This window comes from Balaenoptera musculus, chromosome 17, assembly GCF_009873245.2.
Source record: "Balaenoptera musculus isolate JJ_BM4_2016_0621 chromosome 17, mBalMus1.pri.v3, whole genome shotgun sequence".
NCBI classification, from domain to species: domain Eukaryota; kingdom Metazoa; phylum Chordata; class Mammalia; order Artiodactyla; family Balaenopteridae; genus Balaenoptera; species Balaenoptera musculus.
In genome coordinates, this window is record NC_045801.1 from 52033410 (window position 1) to 52046739 (window position 13330).

Here is a 13330-nt window from a genome sequence, read left to right on the forward strand (position 1 = left end):
TTTTGGTTTAGTTTTTGGATGTTTTGCTAATCATACATTTCCTCAGAAGGTCAGGTGCAGAGCTCTGGAATAGAAACTTCCTCCAGAAAATTTTCTGATCCTCCCCAAATCACCCATTCTAGCTTTGTGCTGGTTTCTAATGGAGCCACAACTTGTTTTTGCTGCTGAAAAGTAGCAGACAAGAGTTACCGCCATTATTTTTAGAAACCATTTCCCCAATGCCAAGCACAGAGGGAATTCATTAGGGGAGACCATTATGGTAACTAACTCCTTAGTCTTGTCTAAATTGATAAGACATGGATTCATGACCTTACTCATAGAAACATCAAGAAAGAAACATGACTTTAAGTATTGAATAAGCCAATGGAATTTTTCTTGGTTGAAGTAAAATTAACTTACAGAAGATAATAGTTAACTGCTGTTGAGAGTTTTATTATGTCTGGAACAACTACTCTAAGAGGTTTACATATATTAACTCATTTAATACCTAACCCTCTGAGCAGGTACTTTTATCACTCTTGTTCACAGATGAGGAGAGTGAGGCACAGAGAAGTTAACTTGCCTGAGGCCACGTGTTGGGGGAGTGCTGTGTACCTTGTACCCAGGCCTCCAGAAGACTGAACAGGATTGTAGAATGTTCATTTCTCATTTGTCTCAGTTTTAGTGTACCAACTACTAACACACAGGCCTCACTTTTGGAAAATTCTCGGAAAGGGGCTTCTCTGGTGGCACAGTGGTTAAGAATCCGCCTGCCAATGCAGGGGACACGGGTTCGAGCCCTGGTGTGGGAAGATCACACATGCGGTGGAGCAACTAAGCCTGTGTGCCACAACTACTGAGCCTGTGCTCTAGAGCCCGCAAGCCACAACTACTGAAGCCCACGCACCTAGAGCCTGCGCTCCGCAACAAGAGAAGCCACCACAATGTGAAGCCCGTGCACCGCAACGAAGAGTAACCCCTGCTCTCTGCAACTAGAGAAAGCCTGCGTGCAGCAACGAAGACCAAATGCAGCCAAAAATTAATTAATTAATTTTTTTTAAGAAAAAGATTGACCATGTGTTTAAAAAAAAAATTATCAGAAATATGTAAGACTCTCTCACCATCTTTTCTGTTGCGATAGATATTGATGGTTAATATTGAACATTTGGGAAAAGGAAATAGGGTATTCAGGATTTAAAAATAAAAACCCTCATTGCTCTGTGAATGACATTTCATTTGTCATTTTTGTAATTATTTTGCTGTCATCTAGGGACCCAAATGAAATTTTTTAAATGTGTTGCTGCCATCCAGTGATCTAAATGAAAATAACATGCAAACTTGATTTTGTCTTCTTATTTGTATTTTAAGTCTTTAAGTGCTACCTTAGGGGTCATTTAAAAAAAATCATTAAATCTTCATATACTAAACTTGAAATTTTTAGAATTTCTAAAAATATGACATTTGCAGTTTTTCTTACTTCTCACTTATTCTTTGTCTGCTAAAATAATGTATTTTGCTCATGTCCACAGCTCCTTTTTAGTATCAAATAAGAGGGTATTAGAGGAGAAACTAAAATCTCATTAATTTTATTTATACATGGTATCTGATGTGGTTTTGGACCATATGTATTTCTTTTAGAACAATTTTATTTGTGCCAATTCTTATTTGAGTAACTGACATACTAATTTTTCACATTTATCCAGTTGTTTATAGTTGATCAATTTCACCCATATTTATTTAATTATGTAAATGATTATAGTTAGACACCAAAATCTTCAGTTTTACATGCTCTATGTAGAATACTTCCCATTCATCTACATAAGTATTCACTGATTGCACGTAAAGAATTTTGGATCAGTGGTCCTGAATAGTTATTTACCTCTTCATAAATATATTCTGTCTCCCCATTAAAGGGGTAGGAATTATATACACCCTCTCAAAATGTAGCAATGCCCTATATTCAGTAAATTCTTATTGATGATGCCCCATTCATAGACTTTTAAGGATATAATCATCTGACTATTGTAACACACGTCATTCAAATTAGTTTCTGCCCTTTGCTGAAGTTTTAAAATATCTGAAATGATTATATCTGAAGAACAAAAGTTGGCAGATGTGGAAACATTTTTCACCACAGCAGCTCCTAGCCATGTCCCCTCTGTAGGCTGTGTATGCCTAAAATGTAATTGTTTGGAAGACTGTGCATGATCAGGAAAATTGTCCCCCTACTGAATAAGGACACAAGTGTGGTTTCAATATTCTAATGGACATTTATAATAATTCAGCACTTTGAGTTGCAGGGAGAAGTTGAGAGGAAGTTTTAAGTTGGGTGATAATTGTGATCATTTGCAATGACTTGGATGGGGGTCAGGGAATATATGTTCTACTGGAAGGCTACCACCTGAAGCTAAAGAGATCATTTTCCAAGGAGACCCAAACTGAATGAGATGAGCAAAAAACAGTATTAGTCTTAATCCTGTGTTGTTAAAGAAGATGAGTATTTGTCCTGGGTTCATCTATGTTCATGAAATCAAATGTTTATTGAGTGCTTATCAAGTGCCAGACACCATACTAGGCAAAAAGGGGGATGTTAGTGTACAAGATTCATGTCTGTGCCCTAATGGAGCTCATGGTCTAGGGAGATACCTTCTCTTGATTAGACATTTTCCCTTAAAACAGTTCCAGACTTGTCCAGCCTGTGTAAGCTTGTGTAAGCACCATTGTAGCTATAATTAAGTCATATGTTCCTTCACCACATACGAGTGTACATTGGGTACATTTTTACCGTGCTCCCAGCATTACCAAGTACCCTGAGAGAATCAGTTTGTGTATTACCACTAACTGATGAAAGCTCCACACCTCCTAATTTCAAGGGGTTTAATTAACACAACCAGTTTGCACTGACCAACCTGGTTTTACTTCACCCAAATGGTAAACCATTAAATAACATTAGCCTCCTAGGACTCTGTCACATGACTTGACTTCCAGCATTGCAGGACTCTCCTGACCCAATACCATTTTCATTCTTTAGGGTAATTCAATTATTGCTGCCATTTTTGAAAGTAAGTTAACATATTAGCCAGTGATGTGATAAAAGATTTATCAGAGCCACTAACTGCAAAATTAGACTTTATGTCTAAAGATATTTTTGAAGGTCTCAATGTATGGATTTTTTCAGTGTTAGACTGGTGTTATCTTGATGCACATTTAAAAAAAATAAGGACATAAAGGCTACAGTCTGAGTTGATTCCATGCCCCTAAGTTAGCAACCATGGTACTGGTATGCACCCCAGAATCCTAAACCAACTTTGAGGCCTCTGGAAACTAGTCCACACTGTCAAATGTATGGCTACACATTCCTCTTCTGTCTGCAATCTCCTCGGAAGGCCCCCAGTAATAGCTTCAGTTGCTCTACAAGGAATGTAGCTTCCAATCCAACTCAGAATTTGAGTCACTTCAATTATAAAAACAAACTTACAATGTTCTCCCTCCTTAAAAAACACAACACTCAACTGTTTACATTCATGTCTTTATTAGTTTTGATGATCAGTACAACTGCTTTTACTTCAAGTGCAGGCATTCACTCCTGCATGTTCTAGGAATCATTAATCCCATGCTCAAATTAGAAAGATATCAGAGGCAGTTTTTATTTTAATAAGCATGCAAAGATAAAAGTAGTAAAATGAAAAATAAATGGCCCTCCTTCAGGTAAAGAAAAATATTAGGATAAAGTCAACATCTTTATGAAGAAAGCATTCAAATAATGGGTCAATTTTTAAAAAAAATTCCTAGTCAGTGTATTTTACTTTCATTGATAATCAAAACCAGGCAATCTTTACAGTAGTTTAAATGTGAATAAGTGATGGACCTCTTACTGGTTTTATTTAAAGGTTAAAACACATCACCATCTCAATTCTCTGTATCCACAGTCATTTTAATTTCTGGCTTATGCTGAATTGCTATACGATCTTCAGACACCTCTACCCCCACGTATATAATTACTCATTATTTCTTTAAGATGGATAACTCATAACATGAAAAGAGTAAACTGAAGTTCTGTGAAATTTAAGATGACACAAAAACAGTGCCCAACAGCCATTTTTCTCTACCTTTCCTCTTCCAACTCTGTTTCTTCTTCTTTGAAACCTTACTAGAAATGCTGTTTTTACAGGAAAGGTGATTATTAAAAAGGCCAAATGCTTTCATATTAGATCTTGTCAATAGTTAATTCCAGTTTCTTGGTGATCACATCTCTCATCTTCATTGCTTGGTATGGAAAAGTGAAATATACTTGGAGTAAGAAGCACCAAAAGGAGGCAAGGAACCAAGCTCTGCACTGTTGGTTTCCTTTCCTGAAGAGGGCAAGCTCCAGCAGCCTCACTTGAAGGAGGCCTTCACTATCCTGCCTTTGACAGGCTGTGGAGGGCGCCAGTTCCTCACCAGGTGCACCGGGGGCTCATTTTCCGCGCTGGAGTAGAGGCCCCGCAGCTTGGCCATCTGCAAGGGGCGAGGGAAGGCTATCAGCATGACATTTGGACCAAGTGGACACATTAAGCGTGTGACAAAGAGTTAGAAATCACTAGCTTTCTAAACAAGCAAACTACAAAACCTGTCTCCAATGTCCAGTCCAGAGTTATTTGGTTCTGAGTAACAAAAACCTTTTTTTTTTTTTTTAATTTGTAAAAACACTTTTCTTCCTTTTATACAGGATCACCATACCCTCTGGTCAAAACCTTTTCCTCCTGAATTCTGAAACAATTATTTTAATTTGACAGATCAGTATGAAATCTATCCCTTATGTAGGAGTGGAAGACAGTGCAAATAATAAGCTCAATTGGCCCTTCATTGCATAAGTTAATGAAGTCAATTTACATGAACACTTAGAAGGGAGGCCTGAGGAGAGAGGTCGAAGGTATTGAAAGCAGACAGACTGGAGGTGCAATCTCAGATCCTGCCCTTGGCTGTGTGATCATGAGCAAACTGCTTAACCTATCTGAGCCTCAGCCTACTTAGCTGTAAAACTGGGGAACCAGTACACACCTCACAAGGATATTCAATCCCTTCCACCAGCATCTTATCCCCAGGCCTGTATTTACCATTCCATCTCCTAAACAGGGCTCAGTATTTGGGAGTTCTCCAAATTAGCAAAGTCTAACTCATATGGATCTGTACCCTTCAGTGTTTCTAGAGCACAAACTTGGGCATTGTTCAGCGTCACCGCCACCTTTAAATGTTCTTGCATTTAGCCTGGTACCCTTCGGAAGTTGAGCTTTAGAAAGTTAAACAGGCTGATCGTAATTAACCGGGGCAAACTATGAAATCTCCAGTCGCAGAGCTGTTCGGTAAGCATCTATTGCTTTATATTTTCAGTTTAGCGTCTGTATCTCACAGAGCCCGCCGGCGATGGTAAGTCAGCGTGCTCTCAAGGCCGGCCCGCGGCCGCCGCTCACCTGTTCGGGGCTCACGGTGATCGGCTCCTTCAGCAGGAGCCACACGATGCACTCCTCGCAGGGCGGCGTGGTGAAGGAGCCGTGGTAGGTCCAGTAGTCTCGGCAGGCGGGGAACAGGCAGGACGGGTCGAAGTTCGTGAAGGGCGCCTCCTTGCCCTGGGAGACAGCGGGACCCAGCGCGGTGAGTGGGCGCATGCGCATCGCCTGCCCCAGCGTCTCACCGTTTGGGGAGAATGGATTTCAAATGCAACAGAGAAAACAGAGCTTGTGAACAAGGACGTGCCTTTCAGATATAAAGGGCAGATGGGGGAGGCCGGTTTGCATGGTATGACTTTGCCACAGTCAATTTTATTCCTTATTCACTCTAGGTAGCACTATAAATCTATCATTTCTCAAGAAAAAGGACAAACTCATTCTAAACTGTAACAGAAATATTTCATACAAGTTAATGCTGTGGTTCTTGATGATACAAAACAGGCTTGCATTTTTATTGAGTATCATACTCAGAATACTTACTTTCTCTGGTGGTAAAACTATAACGCGTTTGATTAGAACAGAAAGAATTAAAGTGAGTCTGCTAAGTAGAAGAATCTACTGTTAAGATTTAAAATATACAGGTGCCACCCAGGAGAGAAAGGGAAACACTAGGACCCAAACATTTAGTACCTCTGCATGTGTGTAAGTGTGTGTGTGTGTGTGTGTGTTGGGCAGGGGAACACCACTCAACTTTTCTCTCAAACACTTCATTAAAAATGTAGTTATCTGACAGGTTGACTATGAGGATTAAATAAACTTATGTATGTGAAACTGCTCTAAAACCTATAAACCATAAAAATATACATACAAATATAATAGCATTTGCTTTTATGTATGCTTAGCATATTCATCAAACTTACTAACAGATTTTAGGTGAAAGAAATACACTTGAAAATGTAAAAAGAAAAAAATTGACATACCCTGCTTTTATGGTCTGGGAGGGAAAATGATTTTTTTTTACCTTTGTCTTAATTTTGTCCAGCGCATCAAGGAGCAGCTGGAACTCGCCTTTCTCATGTCCTATCTGTAAAAAAAAAAGAAAAAGTAAACCAACAACTATATTTTTCTCTTCTCCATAATTTAGGATTGTCTTAAAAACTAATTTTAATCCATCCATCTACAACTAGTGTTTATAAATCTGTCAGAATATCTTGTACTAAGCAAAAACATAAGTTTATTTCCCCCTCCCCAAGATTTTAGAATATATATTTTCTGAACTAAACTTGGACTCCAGGCCTCTGAAGTACAAAACCACAAATTACATGTTGATTTACATCTATGTCCTTGACCTTCTCTGTGAAGTCAGTCTACTTTTCTTTTTAATAGAATTAGAGCTAGGATGGACTCAGTGTATCTAAAACTAAACTCGTTGTCTTTCTGCTCAGACCCACTCCACTTCCTGTAGTACTGTGTTCAAGCACTGAAAATGACCCAATGAATTCAGAACATAAAACAAATTAGGTCATTCAAAAAGAAAGAAGCAAAAAAACCACAAAAAAATAGTAAAATATAAAAAGAAAGAAGCTAGATTTTCACCTCTGGCTTAAAATCTTGGTTATGTTACCACTAAATTCATGTGTTAATGACACCAAGTCCTCTCTACACCAAGGCTGGCTCAACAACACACACATTCCATGTGCTATCTTAGCCTGGGATCATGTGAGTGGTGGCCACCCTAAGCCGAGTGGATGTCCAGCCAGGGACTCGGCATCACAGACGTTCCCAACATTGGCTTTTCTGGTTTCCACTGCAATTGACATGGAGTAGCAGGAAAGGGTAATGAACAAGGCTGCCCTTGCCCTCACTGCCAGTGAAATAAGCTCCTTCAAAGGCTCCATCTCCACCGCCCCTACACACACACACCACACACATACACACACGCACACACACACATACATCCTGCATCTTAAGAAAATTTAGAAGTGCTAGGGGTACTGAAGTATGGCAAAAGTTACTCTTTTAAGGGAGAGCAAAAAGTTTTGAGCTGATCTTAACAGAAATATCTTGAATAGTTGAATGAATACTGAAATTCATTCCTCTCTCCCCTTTAAATAAAAGGAGGGAGTAAAACTTAAGCATTGATAAGGAACTAAACTTTGAAAAAAATACATGGTCAATTTTTACCTTACCTTCAGAAAAATGCCAATCACAGCTACTCCATCAGGTTGCTTCAGAGCACTTGCAAAACTGTTATACTTTGAATTCCAGTGAACCAAATGAAGCTGAAACCATAGAACAGAGGTTATGAGGTAAATTCCTAAAATAAGGAAATAAGTATAAAATTATTCACAATAAACCCAATAATTATACAGTCTAAGGTTGCTGAACACTCTCACAGAAGTTGACAGAATTCTAAAAATTAACATGCAATATTTTGGTAAGACTTTTAATGGTTCAAATTAAAAGTTATGATAGGTAGAATTGGTGAAAACTGAACTTTCATTAAACCAATTCAAAATATTATTTTAGCTTTGTATAACATTAGTCCTTTTTCTGACCAAATCAAACAGTGAAACACAGAGCTATAATCAGGAATTTGCTAGCATTCTAAAGTCACAATTAACTGGGAAGTAGGAGAGGAAAAATAAGGGGACAAATTCTTAGGTGTCTTCATGCCTCTCTCCTTTCAGCAACAAATGGTCTAGAACCGGGTGGTCACCTTACCTTAATAATGTTAAGGTGCTAACATAGACACTAGTTAAATTAGTCAAATTTTTCACATTGCATTATATAGAATGGCAAGAGAATACAATAGTTCATGGCAATTTAGAAGTATTTTATTCAAGACCAAAAGTGTGAGATAATCCCACATGTAAAGACCGAACTGCAAGCCTTGCCCACATTTGTAAGGAATATACTAAACTTTCCCCATTTGTGGGGGAAGATGTCTGGAAGGCATTCTCAATTAATTTATCCTGTCACCGGTTGTCTAGATGGGCTGTAGAGAAATGATCACAGGGAAGTACTTCGGGTCTCCTATAGTTTAGTTTAACTGTTTAGTCAAATTTAGCTAGGCTGCCTAATGATGCTGCCTAAGAGAGTGTCCACAAGTGGCTCCAAGGTTTCTGTCTCAGCTCCTACGGTTGACCAGAGTCTGCCGCTGGATGAGTTTGGCAGTACAAATGGAATTATCCTCACCTCCAGGGCATTTGACACCCCTTATAGGCTTGGCTTTATACAGAGAACATGCAGGAGGCTTGTCTTATTTCCTTGTAATTTGATGCCTTGATCTGAGCTACAAATCATGGGTTTCCGTTAATGGGTTAACTGGAACAGAGAGTAGTATTTGTTCATATTAAATTGTGTGTATCTATATCTAGCTATCTCTGTATAAGTACATATGTACATATAAAATCACACACACATACACACACATATGCACACCCTTCATTAAGAGACTAGAGCATGAGCATTAGCCAGAATTACTAAGTGCTATTTTTAAAGCACCACAGTCTTGTAAAAGAGGCAGCTTAGAGCACTGGGCAGGATGATGAACTATGAAGCCAATCAGCATAAGGTAGAGCACAGGTCTAGCACTCATGCGCTGTGTGACTTTGTTATATAACCTTTCTGTGCCTCAGTTTCCTTGTCTGTAGCCCATCTCATAGTGTGCTGAGAGGATCAAATGAGTTAGTACTTGTAGGCACTTAGTAAGTATTAGCTACCATTATCTTTTCAGTTCCAGTCAGGTCCCTGGCTTTTTAAAAAATATTATTATTAAGCTGCTATCCAATTTCTAAATACAACCTTGAAATTCTTCATGCGTGACACTAACTCACCTACACTCTCTTAACTGTCTAACCTAGAATGTTTGGCAGCTTCAGTTTATGCTAAACTATTGCAGCTCTTTTCATAACTACAGGCTTGAAGCAAACGCATTGGATGCTATTCTGTCATTATCGTTCAGTTTTCAGTTTTCACTGGGTGAGATCCAGAGTGGGTAATGGCAATTCCTCCTACCTCCGCTGCATACTTGACTCCATCCACGCTGTGCTCAGAGCCGTGATCATCCGAGGAGCCCCAGTGAAGATGAAACTGGCGAAGCCGGTAGGGTGCAGTGAGAGGACCACCTCTCAGCACTGTGATTCAGAGAAGCTAGGTCAGCAGTGAACTCACACTTCTTTTACAGAGCCCTGCTTTAAACAGCCCTTATAGCCTAAGCTTGATGGGCTGGGCTGATGGTGCCATTCCCAAGCACACTGGTCTCTTTCTCACAAAGTCAAGTCTTGGGTTATATCAAAATAAATGCTTTCTCTTCTCTGTCTTTCTGATTTTGTTTGCTTGTTTTATTATTTTTTAAATGTCAATTTAACATGTATGAAAATAAAATTAAAACAGGAGATGGGCAATGAAAACAACCAAAGCACAGGTCTGTTGTGTGGTGCACTGGGGAGAACAGGATATCTGAGAGCCAGGCAGACTTAGGTTTCAATCCCGGCCCCACCCCCTGCTAGTTGTGTGATCTCAGGCAAATTGCTAAACTTCTCTGAACCCATTTCTGCATCTCTCTGAAGGTGATAATAATACTGACCTTTCAGAGCTGCTGTGAGGATTAAATGAGATTAAGGGCTTTAAACTGCTCATCACAGTGCCCAGCAGAGTCATCACTGAACAAATGTGAATTCCTTCTCCATGTCTCGCCTCACTACACTTTTCTTCAGTACTACAGGCAAGAGCTCTCATCCATGTCTAATTCAGACTGTGTTTACTCAAATGAGATGAAATGGAAAATTCAGAAGTTTCCCAGGGAATCAATCAATGTGGACCCCTAAATGAGATGATTCTCCATAGCATGAATGTGAGTTTGTTGTTCAAATACCTCAACCTGGCACTTAACTTGGTTTCACTTCATTCAGCCTGGGGAGTGATTTAGAAGTTCAAATATTTCTAAAGGATATTGGAAACTATACAGAAACCCTAAATCAAAATTTAGCAACATAAGCTAGATCAAAAATAGAATTCAGAGGGTAGCTATTCTAGAAAAGATTGACAACTGTTGGTGCTGAAATGGCACACTGAAAGCCATAGTATAGGTCTAAAACAATAGAATGAGGCTTGTGTAAGCTTGGTCATGTAGGAACGACTGGTTTGATTAATTGCATTTCTTTCTACCCAACCACTAGGAACAGTTATTATTTGGTCATATGAGTCCAATTTATTAGGACGAATTATATGAAATTGTCAATAGTCAATCATTTTTGCTTACAAAAAGTCATTTTCATGTGATCCAACCTAACAGATACTGTTTAATTTTGTTACTAATCCTTCAGAATGGAACTTGATTTAAATGGATAAGAGAAAAAAAGTAGCAGATACCAACGAGATTATTGTTTAAGAAAATATATTTTTATGATATTCCTTACCTGGAACCTGCTAGTAGGTAGAAATTATAACTATTACTCGTTAATTACAACATCATTGAGAATATTCATTCCTATACATCAGTAAGGATAATTTTAAATTTTTTACAAATGTGGTTATAGGAAAATGTATTACTGTATATCAAGCACCAAAATGCTAAAGGTAGATTCTTACTTCATTCACAGTGAAATAAAGCATTTCTAATTAGCCTTCTTTTATTTCATTGATTTGCTTAATAGTGTAGGTGAAATAAAGAGATTTTTTTAAACATGAGATTTTTCATTTTCACACAAATACAAATCACAACTCAAGAAGAAATTGTCAGATTCTTCAAAAACACTCACCAAAATGATTAGTCAGATGAACCCCACTGAAGCATTGAAGGCAAGTCTTCTTGATTCATACAGTGGGTCTACTCTCTCCCCTGGATTGGCCCCTACCCATGCAGCAGAGGAAGAGAGTACCTACTTGGTTTCTTTGCTATGTTCCTTGCTCTGTAGAATGGAATCTGTGCCACTTTTGGGACTGGGAGCCTTGCTCTCCAGGCCTTGGTTAGGAAGCAAAAAACCCCTCAGGTGTAGACCATCAGAGCCTGAAGAACACTCATTTGGACTCATTACCATCACCTTCCTATTAAGCTTCATTTCAGGAATGCATTGCCAACTTTTAGCTTGGGCATGGGGCCATTTTGTAGCAGCCTGGGTGACCAGCATTAGAGAGTGAGACATTCCTCTTCTATGTATAAATGTAATTCTTCAAGACTAGAGCAAAGTCAAATGTCATCTCCTTTTTCAGAGAAGAAGTGCCCCCCGCTTCCCACCAATTCTGTTGCTGTGTCATAAATCACATTTTGCCAATATGGATGTTGAAAATGTTCACGTGTCTCTACCTAAGTGTGATACTTACTTGACCTGTCATAAGTATCATCAAACACAACCCTGCAGGTCTTCCCATTGTTCAGGATGGTCTTGGCAGAGCCGGGGTCATAAGATGCTGACCATGGCTTCAGGGAAGGGTCGTGCTTGATGTCTTTAGTGTGCAATTCAATGGGCGACTGGTTGTCTCCCTTGGCAATCGGGTAAAGTTCATGCCAGTGGTCAGGACCTGGGAAATCAAATTGAGAGGATTTATTTATTTAGTGGCACAATCCAAGCCCTCTTTCTAAGTGACTAAACCAGCAAAATACACAGAGGCTAGCCAGTGATTATAAAAAGGTCTTGAATATCAGATTGGGCAATACAAGGCTTAGTGTTTAAGACCTGTTCATAGTTTTGTTAATAGTGTACCTGGAGACTATACTTAACTCCGTGTATTTCCTCAAATTTTCCATGTATTTGCTCAAATATAGCCTCATAGCCTTATTTTTGAAGTGGACTTCATCACATGTTTTACCAATGCCATCTTCTGTCATAGAGCTGGAATAAAATAACACTGACCCTAAGTAGATTTCAGAGCATATCCATATTCCTTTTCCCATGGGTAAGCAGGAGCTGCAGGCAGAGCAGCTTAGACCAATACCAGGCTCAGAGAGGTTAAGTGCTTGCCCAGTATCATGGAGAAGGGGACAGTGAGAACTGGCCCTCGGTGGTCTGACTTCTCCGTCAGAGGCACTGCGATCTGGGCTAGTTACCGAACCTCTCTGCGCTTCAGTTTCCTCCAATGGGAGTAATAACAGCTCCACACCACGGAGAACTAAATCAGATAAAAAGTAAAAGGGTCAGCAGTGTTTGGCACTCGGGAAGTGCCCGGTAAATGTTAGTTTCCATCCGCGCCACCGCACTTGCTGGAGTTGCGCACTTTCTGAGCAGCACCATCCCGGACTGACCGGCAGCCGCTGCCCACACTCACCGTTGTGGTCGGCGTAGCCCCACTCCTTGGCCATGGTCGTTTTCTTGGGCACTGGACGGCTGCTGCCTTCTCTCCTCCGACGTGCACAGTCCCCGTGAGCCCTCACCTTTTATATAGGTCCCTCCACACTTGCACGGCCTTATTAGGTCAGCGAGGGTGGGGTGGGGGGCTAAACAGGATTGGGGTGGTATTTGGGAGGCGGAGTGGGGAAGCCAATGAATTCCAAAAGTTGGACAGCTGTCGGGGTGGGGGGAGATGGGCGGAGGGCATCCTTCCCCTCACCTCTCCCTCCGCCTCCCCCTCCCTCTCCCCTCTCCTCCCTCTCCTCCCCTCCCCTCCCCTCCCTCCCCTCCCCTCCCCTCCCCTCCCTCCCCTCCCCTCCCCTCCCCTCCCCTCCCCTCCCCTCCCCTCCCCTCCCCTCCCCTCCCCTCCCCTCTCCCTGGGAGCGCTTCTCCTGGCCCTTCTATTCCTCCCTCCCGGCTCCTAAAGCTGCAAGGCTCTCTAACCCCGGGCGCCGATGTGCAGAAATGCCGGCGACTTTTGCCTCCTCCTCCTCCCTCCCTCCCTCCCTCCTCCAAGCTTTTTTTTTTTTTTTTTTTTTTTTTTTGGTAAGGGGGAATGGGGCGTGGTAGTTGTGCTTAGCATCCAACTGAAAT

At 40.5% G+C, this 13330-nt stretch overlaps 1 protein-coding gene across 1 annotated transcript; it reads right to left on the reverse strand.

The window, feature by feature from the left end:
- Positions 1-3492: 3492 nt before the first annotated feature.
- On the reverse strand, positions 3493-12965 carry CA3 (carbonic anhydrase 3). Its single transcript, XM_036830963.1, has 7 exons — positions 12675-12965; positions 11733-11930; positions 9426-9544; positions 7595-7687; positions 6427-6489; positions 5430-5585; positions 3493-4476 (listed from the first exon to the last, which is right to left on the reverse strand). The coding sequence occupies exons 1-7, from the start codon at positions 12706-12708 to the stop codon at positions 4357-4359; spliced, it is 783 nt and encodes a 260-aa protein (XP_036686858.1). The 5' UTR covers positions 12709-12965; the 3' UTR covers positions 3493-4356.
- Between the last annotated feature and the right edge of the window lie 365 nt (positions 12966-13330).